This window comes from Malaya genurostris, chromosome 2 (genome assembly GCF_030247185.1).
Source record: "Malaya genurostris strain Urasoe2022 chromosome 2, Malgen_1.1, whole genome shotgun sequence".
Taxonomy (NCBI): Eukaryota; Metazoa; Arthropoda; class Insecta; order Diptera; family Culicidae; genus Malaya; species Malaya genurostris.
In genome coordinates, this window is record NC_080571.1 from 305,393,754 (window position 1) to 305,411,469 (window position 17,716).

At 36.5% G+C, this 17,716-nt stretch overlaps 2 protein-coding genes across 3 annotated transcripts; one reads left to right on the top strand and one right to left on the bottom strand.

The window, feature by feature from the left end:
* The first annotated feature begins 7,420 nt into the window (after positions 1–7,420).
* Positions 7,421–8,944, top strand: LOC131430947 (2-oxoglutarate and iron-dependent oxygenase JMJD4 homolog). The gene has a single exon (XM_058596260.1). The coding sequence runs from the start codon at positions 7,506–7,508 to the stop codon at positions 8,697–8,699; it is 1,194 nt and encodes a 397-aa protein (XP_058452243.1). The 5' UTR covers positions 7,421–7,505; the 3' UTR covers positions 8,700–8,944.
* Positions 8,945–12,742: 3,798 nt separating this feature from the next.
* On the bottom strand, positions 12,743–17,716 carry LOC131430948 (eukaryotic translation initiation factor 4 gamma 3-like). Of its 2 annotated transcripts, none has more exons than XM_058596261.1 (4): positions 17,533–17,716; positions 17,172–17,410; positions 14,186–16,071; positions 12,743–14,122 (listed from the first exon to the last, which is right to left on the bottom strand). In XM_058596261.1, exons 3-4 carry the CDS (start codon positions 15,890–15,892, stop codon positions 13,814–13,816), a joined length of 2,016 nt encoding a protein of 671 aa, XP_058452244.1. In that variant the 5' UTR covers positions 15,893–16,071; positions 17,172–17,410; positions 17,533–17,716; the 3' UTR covers positions 12,743–13,813. The 2 variants fall into 2 exon arrangements, with proteins under 2 accessions (XP_058452244.1, XP_058452245.1); XM_058596262.1 differs by having other exon boundaries at positions 17,172–17,466.

Here is a 17,716-nt window from a genome sequence, read left to right on the forward strand (position 1 = left end):
TTCTGTTATATACATTTTTTGTAGTGAAAGCCTTTTTAGTCCACGTATCTCTATAATTGCAATATTTTATTCCAAATAACGTGGATTTAGAGGTTTTTTGGTTACTATACAATAACACAATTTCTCTACATTTCCATTCAGTATTTAAAGTATATTTTAATCAAATCAAAGATTTTTCGTTTCTCATCATTCGATCCATTACCTACATTCTGTGTAGGGTTGTCACTTGCACGGATCAAGAAGAAAATTTAGTTTCTCCCACAGAAAAAAGTACGGGTGTGTAATGTCAGAGACATAACTGGATGTCGTGAATACGAATAAAACTGACACAATTGCTTTACACTTTCGAATTCGAATTGATAGTTGATCGTTTGTGTGAATTGCGAAACTTTCCCCCTTTTCACTACTAAAATTTTTAACGATTACGTGATTTCGTTTGTAGCTTTTTCACAAATGGGCGGTTCCAACGGCTATACATATAGGCAGTTATAGAATTTTGACATCGATTATCTCATTTCGGATTTGCATTTCATAGACAGAAACTATCAAGGTGCAGTACAGGAATCATTTCTGCCTTTTAGAAGGACCAAATTGTGGAATTCTCTACGATATTTAGCACAGTTCGGAACATTTTTCTCGAACGATTTTCGCACAGCGAAAAGTGCACGAAGCAAATCAAATTATTTTGGATTTTCACTAAACTAATGATTTCTACCTTCGATTTGCAAAAAAGTAATCTTAATAGTTCTTTAGATAATATTTAGAGCCATTAGAATGGCTGATTTTACATAATGCTGTCCACTTTAAGTTTCTTGTTTTCTTTCTCTTCAATGCAAATCGTCGGCAGCTGATGCAATCGTTCTTGCTTGAATTGAAACTACAAACCGCAACACATCCGCTCGCAGTGCCAAAATGATGCGAAACAGGTTTAATGCGTCTTCTCGCCTTGACGACCGGAAGACGATTGAGAACTACGACCTGATCGTTTGAGGTTTTTAACCACGCAGAAGTTGCGCTCCCTGATGCCGCTGTTTGAATGCGTCTTCTCGCCCCGACGTCTGCTTTCATCCAACGCACAAGAAGAAATGATCGATTTCCGACCACGATTCCCCTTTTATAACGTTCAGTTGAAGATATGTGCCTGACTACCTCAAAATCGCCGTCCTTGCGCGAAAAACCCAAGCGAAAGTAAAGAGTTTTCCGCGTTGTTTTCAAATTTTCAGAAAACTTAATTTTTGAGTTGTTTGTGGTTTTCTCACACTGTTCACAATATTATCCTAAATTCCTGATAATATTTTTGATGAAATAGTGAAAGAATTATGTTGCTGCCATTAATACAAGTCGAGATATTGACGATTAAGTTCTGCCCATTCTTCCATATGGCTAATTTTGAAAAGGCGCCCCATAGTAAAGTAAGTCGTATTCACGACAAAACAGATCCCATTCTCTGGAGTTTTACTATATCTGGAGAATACCCGAGAACATTTTGTTTGTTTGGACCTTGGTGTATTTTCTAACTACTAATTAAAAACTATCAACAGTATTTCTACGTTCTTTAATGAAAAAACAACAGTTCGTGTTCACACTTCATCCGACACAGTCGAAAATAGCTTACTGGGATTACCTCCACAACCAACAAACTTAAGAACGATTCTCGAGATCGGCATAATGAAATGCCGACTTAGATCGGCAACACGAAATATTACTGATTGTTCAGTAATTGACATGCTCATTGCCGAAATTCGTTATTGTAAAGTTTTGATATCTCAGTAAAGCGTATTTTATTGCTGAAGTTTGTCATCTAATGTCACCTATCGATTTTGTACAGCACCGGACGTCGCCATTTCTCATTGAGCTGAAAAATATATACGAATTTGGCGAATGAAAGAGATTTAAGTATTACGTGAAAGCTAATTTCAGTATTACGTGAAGCTAAGAATGTTCTTTTTGCCATTCTCATATAGAAAGGCTATGCAATCACTGTAAAAATCGACTTTTTAACCGAGGCCCGGAGGGCCGAATGTCATATACCATTCGACTCAGAAACCAACTCGACGAACTGAGCAAATGTATGTGTGTGTGTATGTAACAAAAATATGCACTCACTTTTCTCAGAGATGGCTAAACCGATTTTCTCAAACAAAGATGTAAATGAAAGGTCTCATAGTCCCATAGCCTGCTATTGAATTTCATTCCGATCCGACTTCCGGTTCCGGAGATATAGGATGATATGTACCAAAAAAGTGAAAAAATATGCACTCTTTTTTTCAGAGATGGCTGAACCGATTTTCACAAACTAAGATTCAAATAAAAGGTATTATGGTCCCATAGCTTGCTATCGAATTTCACTTGAATGTGACTTCCGGTTCCACAGTTATATCACAGACTAACAGACAGGACACTCAAATTAGATTCTTCAATCATTTTAACGGTCATTTCGAATATTCCTTTATTTGGGACAGTACTCACATGTGTCATGATGGCGCCACGTTACCCTATCAAAAACATCCTATCTGTCATCTAGACTGTGTTTATTTTTTTCATTTATCAACAGAGTTGCCATTCATACAGAATTACCTGTAATGTATTGATTTGTATACGTCCATGCGAATTTCATGCAGGATACAGATTTAATACATATTGCCAAAACTATATACATAAATGTGCCTACTTCTCATCCTCCAACGCAATACAAAATCGAACCCGTTTTGTTACAATATTTACTTGCTTCTGGTCTGCCGCCACTTAATTTCGGGTGAAAATTACCAACACAATAAAAAATAATCTAGATGAGAAACGTTGAGAAAAATAAATGGTTACCTTCTAACATCGCGAAAAAGTTAAATATATTATCAACGTAATCCAATAATTTATTGTGACGATTCATTTTCAAATATTTTGATGAAATCAGGCATCCCTGCAAGCAGCTGATCGGTGTTGACAAACGAGGGGAAACCAACTAGTAAAAAAACTTTTACGTAACACAAGGGGTGTACAGATAGTAAATAGTTCGCGCAGTACAATATAGGTGGAACTAGTGCATCACGAAAAATTATGTATATAAGAATTTACTCATACTGTCATGTCTGTTAGTCTGTGGTGAAGGGATGAGATGGAAATAGGAGCTCAGATGAAATAGGGAGCCGTTACCCTAGTTGTGAACAATAAACGGAATCAACAATTTGTTCGTGATCAAGAACCAATGAATAATCGATGTTTATCAGCAGGAGCGATACATGCGTCAGTTGAAAAAACAATTGGACTGGCAGTGGCTGAATGGAATTACAGAAAATAATGTGAAAGCTATGGGAACGTATTTACACACCTCAATTTTATTGTTGAATCTCGGCGAAATAAATGCCGTGATTTGCACAGCCGAGGGCTCGGTAAAACATATAATTTTTTTGCCGTCAATGTCAATGTCAATTTTTGCCGAGCTCGTCAGCAGCAATTTTGCTGTTAGTTCGGCAAAAGCGATCGGGATCGAATCATGCATTACCGAGTCATCAATAATCGAGTGTAGAAAGGATTTTGCTTCATTATAGCAACGAAAAACCCAATTCCGAAAAGAAATATCACAGATAAAAACATTTGTTTATAGTGCTCGCCCTACCTGGAAATAAACAAATACTCAAAAGTGTATATAAAACCTATTTCAATCCACCTAGTGGTGTAATGATGCCTTTCTCATATTACTCATTACATCATAAATATAAACGCGAAATTCGCAAAAACAACTGTTTATTGCATAGCAATAGGAAAATTTGTTCGGACCTAATCTCACAAACTCTACAAATCCTACCTGCAGTTCCGGAACCGAAAGTATGATAGTATCCACAACAAATTACGGAATTCCGTATGAAACTGTAAGACTTTTCTTTTGAACCTATAAGTTTGTGAAAATCGATTTGGCCATCTCCAAGAACAGTAAGTGAGATCCTTTTTACAGTTTTTGATCAAATCCAATTCTTCGATTAAACCAATTAAACGAAATCTAACAAACGAAACGAACCTGCGTTTCTGTTACTTCTGCATATGTAAGTCAAGCTAAACAGCATAAACAACTCATCGCCCTGCAATTGCGGAACCGGAAGCCGGATCCGGATGAAATTTCACAGTAGGTTTAAAGACAGTATGAACTTTAATTCAAATCAAGATTTGTGAAAATCGGTTCAAGCATCGCAGAGAAATCGAAGTGAATTTAGTTTTAGGAGTTTTTCTTCTCCACTTTCGGTGCTCTCGGAACAGGAAAAGAGGGGACCAGCAGTGCCGAACTAAGTTTTCATGCCCACAAACTAACAAGCTCTGCAAACTAGAAGAATTTATCAGACAGTTTTATGGGATTTGTACCTGTTTTTAACCATCGTTCGTGGAAAAATACTAATAAAATTGGTAATTTTCCACTTATCACGCTTTAGTTCCGGAACCGGAAGTCGGATCCAGATGAAATGTTCTACAAATTTTTAGGATATTATAAGACCTTTCATTTGAATCTTAGTTTGCAAAATCGGTTGAGTTGTTCCAAAGATAATGGAGTGTAAACTTTTTCTCAAATTTTTACATATTACCATATAACCACAGACTAACAGACATGACAGTATGAGTAAATTCTTATATAAATAATTTTTCGTGATGCACTAGTTCCACCTATATTGTACTGCGCGAACTATTTACTATCTGTACACCCCTTGTGTTACGTAAAAGTTTTTTTACTAGTTGGTTTCCCCTCGTTTGTCAACACCGATCAGCTGCTTGCAGGGATGCCTGATTTCATCAAAATATTTGAAAATGAATCGTCACAATAAATTATTGGATTACGTTGATAATATATTTAACTTTTTCGCGATGTTAGAAGGTAACCATTTATTTTTCTCAACGTTGCTCATCTAGATTATTTTTTATTGTGTTGGTAATTTTCACCCGAAATTAAGTGGCGGCAGACCAGAAGCAAGTAAATATTGTAACAAAACGGGTTCGATTTTGTATTGCGTTGGAGGATGAGAAGTAGGCACATTTATGTATATAGTTTTGGCAATATGTATTAAATCTGTATCCTGCATGAAATTCGCATGGACGTATACAAATCAATACATTACAGGTAATTCTGTATGAATGGCAACTCTGTTGATAAATGAAAAAAATAAACACAGTCTAGATGACAGATAGGATGTTTTTGATAGGGTAACGTGGCGCCATCATGACACATGTGAGTGCTGTCCCAAATAAAGGAATATTCGAAATGACCGTTAAAATGATTGAAGAATCTAATTTGAGTGTCCTGTCTGTTAGTCTGTGCCATTACTGTAAATTCTCTAAAGTTTCCAATATAAATCGAAAGCTTGTAGTTTTACCTTGAAAGTTTTGCGCAGAAAAAAAGCGTCAAATATAAAATCAGTTCGGTAAATCGTAAAAGAAAAAGTAAACAAAGAGAAACTGTCATTTTCAGTTAGGCCCTTTTGTCGTGGGACGGTCGATTTTAAAGATTTAAGCCAGTTTTCGTAATTAAAAACTGAACATAACAAACAACAGAATTCAAAACACAACCACTTTTAACTTTATCTGAAAATCGTTCAATCAAAACTTTTTTTTTTCAAGTTTGTTAAGAACTTGGCAGGAATGCACAAGTAAAATATTTGATACATTTATAAAAATGTTGATTGAAACAAACTAATTCACTGAGAAAAATTTGTTATTGTTTTGTAGTTTCAAGTAATAATATTTGCTAAATCAAACAAGATTTTTTTTGTCACTACTTCAATGAAAAAAAGTACGGGTGTGTAATGTCAGAGACATAACTGGATGTCGTGAATACGAAAACAACTGACATGTTCCTTAACACTTCCGAATATCAATTAGTTGATCAATTGTATGAATTATGCAAGCATTCCCCTTTTCCACATTTTTCGCAAAAACAGAAGCTTCACTTGATCTCGATTACTGTGAATTTCACACAGAGAAAAGTGCAAAAATCTAACCAAACTGTTCTAGATTTGCACTAAACTGAGGATATTTCCTTTCGATTTGCGAACAACAAATCCTAATAGTTCTTTAGAAAACTTTTAGAGCCATTAGAACGGCTGATTTTGCGTAATGCTCTCCACCGTTGCTTTTTCGCCAATGCAAATGACTGGCAGCTGTGACGTAATCGCTCTTGTCGGAAGCGAAACTAGCTTTGCAAACGACACAAAATACATCTGCTCGCAGTGGCGATAGAATCCAAACTGATCCAATTTTTCTTGATAGACTTGTTTTTACCTGATTTCGTTTGTAGCTTTTTCACTAATGGGCGGTCCTAACGGCTATAAAAATAGCAGCATATTGAATTTTAATTTCGATATTTCATTTCGGATTTGCGTTTCATTGAAAGAAACTATCAGGATGCTCTACGGGATTCATTCATGCCTTTCAGAAGGACCAAATTGTGGAACTCACTACGATATCAAACACTGTTCGGAACATTTTCTAAAACGATTTGTTGTACACTCAAGCAAATTGAGTAGTAAAAATCATAAGGCAAATCTTATGATGCATCAAAAATCACCAAAATCATAATTTCATAAGATTAATATGAACAATATACCTCTGCAACATACATCTCATCTATCACTATAATAGTTTTCATACGAACAACATATGAACTCCACAATATATGAGAGAAGTTATGTTTGTTATAGAAATTTCGCACAATATTCCTAAAAAGTTCGTATGAATTTCATAAGGCGTTTTATTGGAATTCCAATTTTCGTGATTTCATAAGGCGGCCTTATGATTCGCTTACGATATTCTTGTGGCTAAAAACCATACGAAATCATTATGAAATTCCATATATTTTTTGCCTGAGTGTACAGCAGCAGATATTTTGTTCTCTTCCTCAGAACGCGTTCTGATTGGCTGGTGTTGACATGGGTCAAATGAGACAGGGTTTTCAATAGTGTTCTATTTAAATACTTCAATGCTTTTTCTTTACACGCTTAAGTTGAAAAATTTAGATTCTATTGGTAGTTAGATTATATAAATCCTTTCACAAATCACTGAGCTATGAGCTTTAAAAATACGAGAAAGGCAAACGCGCCTTATTAATTATCCTCTTTGATACTCGTTTATACCAAACATTTCAGAAAAGTTTAATTTTGAATTGTTTGAGATTATGTCACACAACTGAATATTTTATCATAAAATTGTGATCATATTTCCGATGGCATGTAGAAAAAATTATGTTGATTCGTTAGATACAACAAGAGATACTCACGATCAAAAACTTATCACTCTCTCAGAGGGTAAATTTTGAAAAGGCACCCCATAGTAAAGTAAGTCGTGTGAAACCCAAATTTGGTTATTATAACAATTTTTTTCTCTTCGTGAACGAAATAGATCGAAAAATCAGTCAATATGGTAACACTTCCTGCACTTAATGACGTTTGTTTACTTTTTGGTTTTCGTGCAGTCACTAAAGTTTAGTGTATTTAGTTTATAGATGTAATCATGTGAGTGATATTTTTATCTACATGGCTTCGTTGGAAGAATTAGAAATCGACACTGCTGAACCAATATTCGACAGTGTATCAATACCACAAGAAATAAAACGTTTTCGAGCAAAGGATATCAGCTATGAGAAGTTTTTTAGGTACTTTTTGCAAACCAATACAGCTGTGATACTCACATCTATAGCTAACACCTGGGAATGCTATCAACAATGGGTTACTCGCGATTGTACTGAAGTCGATAATGTAGACGTGAGTTACTTGAAGGCGCGCATCGACAATGTATCTGTACCAGTGGCCGACTGTGGAAAACAACATTATAATGCTCACGAAAAAACAGAGATGAACTTCTTTGATTTTTTGGACTATTGGAAAAATTGTGGACCTGAGAGAACTGGATCGAAACTTTATCTTAAAGACTGGCACTTATGTAGGGAACTACCAGAGTATAAATTCTATCAAACGCCAATATTTTTTGCGTCTGATTGGTTAAATGAATTCTTGATAGACCGGAACCTAGATGACTATATGTTTGTTTACATTGGCATTAAGGACACATGGACGTCTTTCCATGCAGATGTGTTTTCTTCCTTCAGCTGGTCAACAAATATAACCGGTGAAAAAAAGTGGTTACTTCTGCCCCCAGGAGAGGAGGTCAAATTGATGGATGTACTTGGTAATCTACCATTTGAAATATCAGAAGAATTACTTGATTCGAAAGAAGTGCTATATTACACAGTATATCAAACAGCAGGAGAAGCCTTATTTGTTCCTAGTGGATGGTATCATCAAGTACATAATATAAAAAATTCAATTTCAGTTAATCATAATTGGTTTAATGGATGTAACGTCACTAAAATATGGCGCAGTTTGGATAGGGCTTTAGAACAAGTAGTAAAAGAGATAGAAGATTGTAGGAGTATGGAAAACTTTGATGAGCACTGCCAGCTCATGTTAAAAGCATCACATGGAATGAACTACTATGATTTCACGGAAATTATAACCCATGTGTGTATGAAACGTTTATGTGCATATGTAAATGAAACAGAAGTGGTACACTTTGATAGGTTCCGTCTAGGGAAAAATCACATTCGGTTTGATATAGAATCAATTCAAAATATTCTAAACTTGATGCTTGTGAGAAGAAATCTTCTCGAAAAATTGCAACTGTTTTCAAAATTAGAAAAATGTACAAAGTTAATAAACGATACTTTTTGATACTATGCAAAAACATTGAATTCCAAAATATGGCTGGATATACTGTTCTTTGGAACTCGGTAGACACTTGTCTCGAGAAAAACTAGTCAGGAAGAGTAATCACGTATAGAAGAAATTACTGTCAATTGTTCTGTAGCTATAACGATTTCTATGTGAGTTTGTAAAGAATAAATGATAGCCAACGTAAGAGCCTTTCTCCGTTTTTCTAGAGAAATAAAGCGTATTGTAAATAGGTATGAATTGAACTCATTTGGTTATCATTCTGAACTACAGACATTACGATGATTTTGACATTCTAGTTGAAGTTACTTCGAATTATTTTAAATTGACAATGGGTTCGTGTTTTTGATACAGATTCAAGAAATATTTTCACTGAGCTGCCGTTCCGAATCCTGATGACTTGTCCAGTCCGTTGCAATTGTCCAATGTTTGCTGTGCGTACGATAGGTTCTTCACGCAACTGTTGTAAAAATAACCAAATTTGGGTTTCACACGATTTTGTTGTGAATACGACTTACTTTACTATGGGGAGCCTTTTCAAAATTAGTCACATGGAAGAATGGGCAGAACTTAATCGTGAATATCTCGACTTGTATTAATGGCAGCAACATAATTCTTTCACTATTTCATCAAAAATATGATCAGGAATTTAGGATAATATTTGTGTCAATGTCAGATAACCACAAACAACTCAAAAATTAAATTTTCTGAAAATTTTAAAACAACGCGGAAAACTCTTTACTTTTGCTTGGGGTTTTCGCGCAAGGACGACATTTTCAAAGTAGTCAGGAACATATCTTCAACTGAACGTTAAATAAGGGGAACCGTGGTCGAAAATCGATCATTTCTTCTTGTGCGTTGAATGAAAGTAGACGTCGGGGCGAGAAGACGCATTCAAACAGCGGCATCGGAGAGCGCACCTTCTGCGTGGTCAAACGCTCAGGTCGTAGCTCTCATTTGCCTTTCGGTCGTCAAGGCGAGAAGACGCATTAAACCAGTTTCGCATCATTTGGCACTGCGAGCGGATTTGTCGGTTTGTACGCAAAGCTAGTTTCAATTCAAGCAAGAACTATTGCATCAGCTGCTGGTACTTTGCATTGGAGAAAAAGAAAGGATACGAAAAGTGGACAACATTATATAAAATCAGTCGTTCTAATGGCTCTAAATATTATCTAAAGAACTATTGAGATTACTTCTTTGAAATTCGAAGGAAGAAATCATCAGTTTAGTGAAAATCCAAAATAATTTGATTTGCTTCGTACACTTTTCGCTGTGCGAAAATCGTTCGAGATAAATGTTCCGAACTTTGCTAAATATCGTAGAGAATTCCACAATTTGGTCCTTCTAAAAGGCAGAAATGAATCCTGTACAGCATCTGAGATAATCGACGACAAAAATCGTTGAAAATTTTAGTGGTGAATAGGGGGCAAGTTTCGCAATTCACACAATCGATCAACTATCAATTCGAATTCGAAAGAGTAAAGAAATCGTGTCAGTTTTATTCGTATTCACGACATCCAGTTATGTCTCTGGTTTGATATCGCAAATGTTGCTGCTTGAAACTACAAAACATGATAATTAATTTTTCTCAGTGGATTAGTTTGTCTAAATCAATATTCTGATAAAAATAACAAATATACTTTTGCGTTCCTGTCAAAACCTTGACAAACAATATCACAGTAAATTCAATTTGAAAAATTGGTTTGAAATGAAATCAACTTTAGTTTAAACAACCCCGATTCAGTATTTCGTTCGAATCGGATTGTTTCGATCGAATATGAAATTTTGCATTCTGTAGCTCGATCGAGTTGTGTGCAAAATTCGAACTCGAACGAAAGTGTAGATTCGTTCGTATCACAAATCCGTCGGATTGCAGAATCGGGATGTAAACCGAACAGAAGTAATACGTACGCAAGTCGATCGAGTAATGTTCAAAAATTTAACAACTCGAACGAATGATGTTCGAGTTCATACCCAACTCGAACGGAATGCAGAATGGAAATTGCACATTCGATCGGAATATTTCTAATCGATCGAATAATATCGGGTGAATATCATTACTTCGGTTCAACGAAGCAATACCGTAGGAGAAATGATTCGACAATTATGCAACACTCCTGTTATAGCGACGCGAAAACTCGAAGCCATTCATATCCGAGTGGTCGATTTGCACACACGCGTTTTTATAATCGACATCGGCGAAGGTGGCTTTAACAAAGCAATTTTGTGTAGAGACGTCGCTTCAGAAGCAGCAGTGGACTCTTTTGTTGCACCGAGCAGTATTGTACAATTTGTTTTATCGAAATTGTTTACGGTCTACAAATCCATCGTTGAATATAGGTCACGCAAAAAGGAACAAATTATCGTACCATACTAGTTAAGTATACTTTTCAAACTTTCATATTTCTCATTGTACTTTTTTCTATATCATTGGATGATTCCGTTTCCTCCTCTGAGAAACCAATCCTTCGTCGTAAGGTTCATCAGAACTGACTCGGGGGGTCCTTGGGTGGTATACTTCTGGCCTATATAAAAATCTCTTCGAATTATGAATTAATTGCCAGGGATCTGACAAAGCATTACTTACTTACTTTAATGGTGCACAACCTCGTATAGTACCCCATCCATCTCCACCTCGGGTCCTACACCGTCTGGTCTGCCTCGTTCTCCACCATGTACTTAGTCTTGGTAGAGTTTATCGTCAACCCTTTTCTCGCAGCTTCTTTCTTGAAGGGCACAAAAACCTCTTCCACGGCACTACGATCCACACCAATACTATTAATGTCGTCCGCAAAACCAAGAAGCATGTGAGACTTATTGATGATGGTTTCTTTGCACGCCGGATCTTCGTATGGTACCTTCGAGTGCTATATTGAACAACAGATTTGAGAGATCGGATGTCGTACCAGCAATCTTTACGCTTGATTTCGATCCATCGAATCAGTCTAAATTCGTTACGTTTCACTGAGTCGTACGCTGCTTTGAAATCTATAAACAGATGATGAGTCCGCAAGTTTTACTCCCGAAACTTATCGAGAATTTGTCGCAAGGTGAACATCTGGTTCGTCGTTGAACGTCCTTCCCGAAAACCGCATTGGTATTCGCCGAGAAAGAATTCCGCCAATGAACGCAGTCTGCTGAACAGAACTCTAGAATGTACCTTGTAGGCAGTCTTGAGGAGTATTATGCCTCGATAGTTTTTACAATCCAGTCGGTGACCCTTTTTGTAGACAGGGCATATGATATCATCCAGCCAGTCCGAAGGCATTTCCTCTCCTTCCCAGATCATTCCAATTACTTAGTGGAGTGCGTAGTACAGCCGCTCTCTTTCGATTTTGAGAAGTTCAGCCGGGATCCCGTCCTAATATCTAACAGAGGGTTAATTTTGAAAGGTTGCCTCATAGTAAAATAAATCGTATTCACGACAAAATACTTTTCATTTCAATCCAGCTGTATGGAGTAATTTCCGGTTTGGAGTACACGATCAATTTTTTCGGTACTTCCGGAACCGGGGACGAAGATCTGATATACCCAAAATCAATGTATTTGATCATCAACCAACCAGACCTTGAGGAATTACACGGCTAGTTGAACTCGTTGCAGTTTCTACCCCTATTCTGTACGTCGATCGATTTGAAATATTCCGATCGAAAGTGCAATTTCCATTCTGCATTCCGTTCGAGTTGGGTATGAACTCGAATATCATTCGTTCGAGTTGTTATATTTTCGAACATTACTCGATCGACATTACTCGAGTCGATCGAATCACACAAGTCGAACGGAAAAAGGAATGCAAAATTCGAACTTGAACGAAAGTGCAGATTCGTTCGTATCACAAATCCGTCGGATTGCAGAATCGGGGTGGTTACATACACATATAAATACATATACAGACTCACACACAGGCTTTTTCAATATCACAAGTTGACAAATAGAATCACCGTAGTTCCAATTTCACGAACAGTCGAACAGAGTGGTGGGAATTTACGATGCTTACTCAATAAATTACCCTTAACTCATTTCTTCCAGATAAAAACATCATGTTGAGGATAACGCTTTTTTCAATTTGTTTATATCATTTTTTATCAACTGCCTACATGTTGTATGTAAATTGGAAAAAAGTACAAATGTTTACATTCTAAGTCTACCATTAGCCCACATTAAGGGTTCCAAATTCTTCCTTTTCACAACGCGTTTATTAAAATTAATTTCTTGATTTATGGTTACATGTTTCATGATTGCCAAACTACTCGCTTTCATTTCATTTGTAAAGTTCGGCCATATAAATTTCATCGCAATTTCTGCTTAAATTAATATCATTTTCCTATTTTTGTTTTTGCCTCATACTCATAACCTACCTCTTGGACGTATGCTGCAATATATTTTGAATTCAATTATCGCCTAGGTAGTTCTCAATTCGTGTGCTTCTTCGGATTATACATCCTTCGATAATCATTTTGTGAAGCCATCGAATATATAGGAATTAACAGGTAATGAGGACATTCAACGCATCATTCAATTTATATAATCAAGTTCCATAACTCAGTAGTTAGCAGTGAGTATAGATATCGATACGCTCACGAAAACCTCTCAGCATTTATTAGATTAGATCTGGAATTGACATTTCCCAATTATTTCATCAAACTTCTAAAAGGAACTTCTGTTAGTAATATTGGCTGTACGGTTAGAGTTATTCCTATGCATGTAATTAATGTTCAATTCAGTAAGCGGAAATGACATCAACACCATTTTATTTAAAATGCTGCTTATGTGGCAGTTGAGCGCAAGAACATTTGAAATTTATTGGAAAACCTATACAAACAAAAAAAAACAAAGGCAACACTTGTTAACATATTACGGTCGCTCTCTTCTCTAAAATAAAGTGCACCATAACTAGGTTGTAGTAGTAGTCTGTCAGCGTGAATGTATCTTTAGGTCCACAAATTTAGCTCACTAACTGAACAGTACTATAACTTCATGGCTACAAAAGAAACAATTAAGTTTCACATAAGATTTTCTACGGATTCTCAAAACTTCGCTCAAAAACTGAAAAAAATTTAGAAAATTATGATCCTAAATTGGAAAACTTAATAATTTTCAATGTTGGATTTTCATCAGAAACGACTGCTGTTTCTTCCATGATACAGTTGTTTCTTGCCACCACCACCGCCACCTCCACCTCCACCTCCGGATTTTTTGTTTCCACTGCCGTATCCTCCGCCACCTCCACCCCTGCTACCACCACCACCACCACCAGACGATTGTGAACTATTGCTACTAGCACCTAAACCTCCTGATCCAAAGAAACTAGGCGCTGGAGTACTCTGCTGTTGATCATCGGTGAGTGACGCAAAAGCATTGTTTTTGCCCCAGCCCTGGAACATAGATGCCGATCCAAGTCGTGTAACTTCCGGTGATTTTTGCTAAAAAAAAAATCCATAATAAAACCATGGGAAATTAAAACTTTAAGAAAGAATTTCCCTTACAGTCAAGTTTAGTTTTTTTGGATCAAATGTTGGTAGCGTGCGAACGGATTTATTTGAAACCGGCTGTACAAAACCCTCGTCGTCAACGAAGCGCTGCTTGTTTTTCGGCGTGTTAACTCCATCGGTATAGTGGCGGTCATTATCTTGCCGACTCCCTCCTCCTCGACCAGAACCCGACAAAACGAAATTTAAAATTCTATTTTTGTGCTCTTCAGATTCTACTTCCTTTTGAATTTGTTCCATAGTTTTGGGTGCAGCAGCTGCTCTCCGTGGTTGCCAATTATTTTTCCTAAGATCCATTACATCAAGTATCATGAATCGAATACGACTACATACTTGAAGTGATTTTTTGTCCACAATATCCTGCAAACGATCGAAGCAATATTGCAAACCCTGAGGATCGCACTCTTGTTCCATTCGGCCACCTATCGTGGTGAGCAACTTGCACAGGCACTCGAGCGATTCCTCGTCTAGCATGTCTTCGCTCAATAAAATATTGATACAACTGTACATAATTTTATGGGTGAGTAGTTTATGTTTAAACAGCTCGCCAATAAATCGAATCGTACCAAGGGCGCGTCTTCGAATTTTAATTTCTTTCTCTTCCAGTTCGAACTGAATATCTTCAACATCTTCTGTTTTTTCTTCCGTAGATTTTTTCTTTGTTTCCTCAATCTCATTTGCATTCTGTTCCTTATCAGTATGGTGTTTCTCAAATTCTTTCTGGCACTGAGTAATGAGCTTGCGCTTAAAGTCGGCCTGTTGGTTATCCCCGGTGCTAATTTTGATTATACTACCAACTTCTTTGCACATCTGTACATACGTATCTGTAAAATTGGGTTCCATAATGGCTTTCTCGAACAATATTCTGATACAACCATCCAACCGTTCTTCCGTGTCAATTTCATATGTTTTAACCTGCTCTACAAGTACATTGAAATTATCCGGTGTTAACTTGTTCAGCACACTGCGGAATTTTTTGAAAAGTTCCTGAGTTTTCTTTGTTTCTTCGTCACCTTCCTCCTGTTTCATTAAAAACCGTGGTCTCCATGCATTGGCGGATTCACGAAGCTTTACCTCCTCAGTGATATTCAAGTTTACTTTAATAATACCACTGTCGATATCATCCACTCCACCAGTTCGCGTTTCCTTAGCTGACAACCTGCCCTGATAGGGGACCCGTTTCATTGGAGCTGTTGATCGATTGCCCATAATTCCACCGCTGTCCATTCCTCCCCGCATGAAGGGGGGGAGCAGTGCATTATCGTGATTCCCATAATTTTTACCAGAAGACATCAACGGATTATGAGAAGTCTTCAGAATCGATTTGCAAACATCTGGTATCGTCGTCGGTTTTTCTCTGCTAATTGTAGTATCTTTAAGAGACAACAGTTGATCGAGTGAATATTTTTTGCGTCCACCGGTTTCCTCTCCTAACAATTTCTCTGATGTTCTGCGAATTCGTATCCCTATCGATTTATGGCCACCATCAAGGATATTATTGCTTATGTTCGTACTGCTAGCATTGTTATTGTTATTTTCATTTTTTTCGTTGACATCGCTGTTTGGTGTCTGCACGTGATTTTTCGATTCTCCGTTGATGTTCAGCTTAGCTACTGAATCCGTTAGATCAATTTCATTGTTGTTATCCTCTTCCGACTGCCTTGAATCGTCGGCTACCACCGGATCAGTAGTGATGTCGGACATCACAACGTTTTTTATTACTTCTAGTAAATAGTACGTTTCAATTTAGCTTTGCGTCGTGATTAACTGTGATATTTGAGGCAGAAAATTGTACACACAATATAAATGTAGTGAAATCAGCTTGACTTGGCAGGAATTGGGTTTAAATTTTCTTTCAAAATTCGGGTTACTTCAGTGTTAGTCTGGAAAGAAAAACAAGTAAATCATTTGACATTCTTCCATTTAACATATAACAACAAACATATTGGTGTCTGATAAACGCTATCAAAATTCAAAAAAACGTTATATAGAATTTCAAGTAACCCATTTATTTTCTGATGAACTAGTTTTTGCTATTTTTTATTATTCGAATCAATTCGAAGAACTCATTTTAATACCTGTAAGCTTTAAATCATAAATATATGTTTAGTTAAATTAGCCTAGTACACCTTTCATTCCACTTGCAACAATACTTTACCTCTGTTTAGTAGTTGAAGTTGAACTGCTCAGTTACATTCAGTAGTTTAGCTGCTATGTTATAGCGAGTTGAAGATAATACGTGAAGAAAACACAAAACATTGGCTTTTGAAAGTAATTTGAAGTAATCTACCGGTATACGAAAAAAAAAACAAATCATCCATCCTGGATTTCAGGTTAGTAGTGAAGACTACATATAAAGTTAATACTCTGTGAATTTTCATATTAGGTAGTAACGACACTAATAACATCAACTCGTTATTTTGCCACACATGTATGTTTCAGTAAATATGTTATACTATTGATAATGAATTTACCGAGAAATATTTTGAATCCATCATAACACATTTAAAATATTTATACTTATAAATTGTATGTGTAGGTACCTACACCTTGAAAAGATTAGACTATGTACATCATATACTTGGGTATGACGTACAATCAGAGCATGCAAAAACACCGAACATTATTCGGTAGCCTAATAAAACTGAGATTCTAGAGATAATCCTAGTTCTAAGTCACAACATATACGCACATTATTTGAACAAGAAATGCAACGTGGTGGTATTGGTTTCCATCTCACTTCTTCAGCCTTACATTATTTGTCAAAAATTCATTCGAATTTGGGCGGAACTATAATCAATATAGACACGCCATCAATTTCCATGCGACCACACGAAAGAAAAAAAAATTACATATAAAACTAGTTTCACCTTCACTTTCATTAGACAAATGCTACAACGTTTGTACAAGATGTCTTATGCAATTTCCATTCTACTGCTGAAAATTATTCGAAGAACTCCAATCATTTGGATTGTGTACCTACCTTTGCTAGTGTAGCTGCTTTTGGGTATGTGCCTAGCTATTTGTGACAACTTTTGCCTGCTACGTTGACAAAAAATTCTGTTTGTGAAGGCCAGATTCCACTCTCCCAAAAAGGGGATGACGAGTAAATTCAATCGTTAGAGATGACTTGTTGGCAGTGTCCAGAATGTTTCCTCTGTAATCGCGTAACACCCGTATTTCGAAAGCGTATCAGTTTTATTCGCAAGCCTTGGCCAGTATCTGTTGTGAATGACGGCCAAGAATTTTTGATTTTTTTCACCACTAAATCACTTAATCTTGTATATGGAATATCACAGGTCATACGCGTGAAACTAGACGAACATTTAGTGTTTTTGTCTCACCTGAATATTGAGAAACGAATGTGTGGTGCAATTAATGAAGAATTGAGATTTTTACCCTGATTTTCGTCTAATGGAGTATAATTTAACTTTCATTTCACGTGCTAACATGCGAAGAATTGCGATGAGGTGCACGACAGCACTAACACTTTCAAATAAATATGCAGGAGATCACAAATCAAGAGGG

Bases quoted from the DNA above. Each gene is read 5' to 3' on its own strand.
- LOC131430948 (XM_058596261.1), bottom strand. From the start codon at position 15,892: ATGTCCGACATCACTACTGATCCGGTGGTAGCCGACGATTCAAGGCAG. The intron at 14,123-14,185 runs GTAAGGGAAATT...TTTTTTTTTTAG, and splicing joins CAAAAAAACTAAACTTGACT to CAAAAATCACCGGAAGTTAC.
- LOC131430947 (XM_058596260.1), top strand. From the start codon at position 7,506: ATGGCTTCGTTGGAAGAATTAGAAATCGACACTGCTGAACCAATATTC.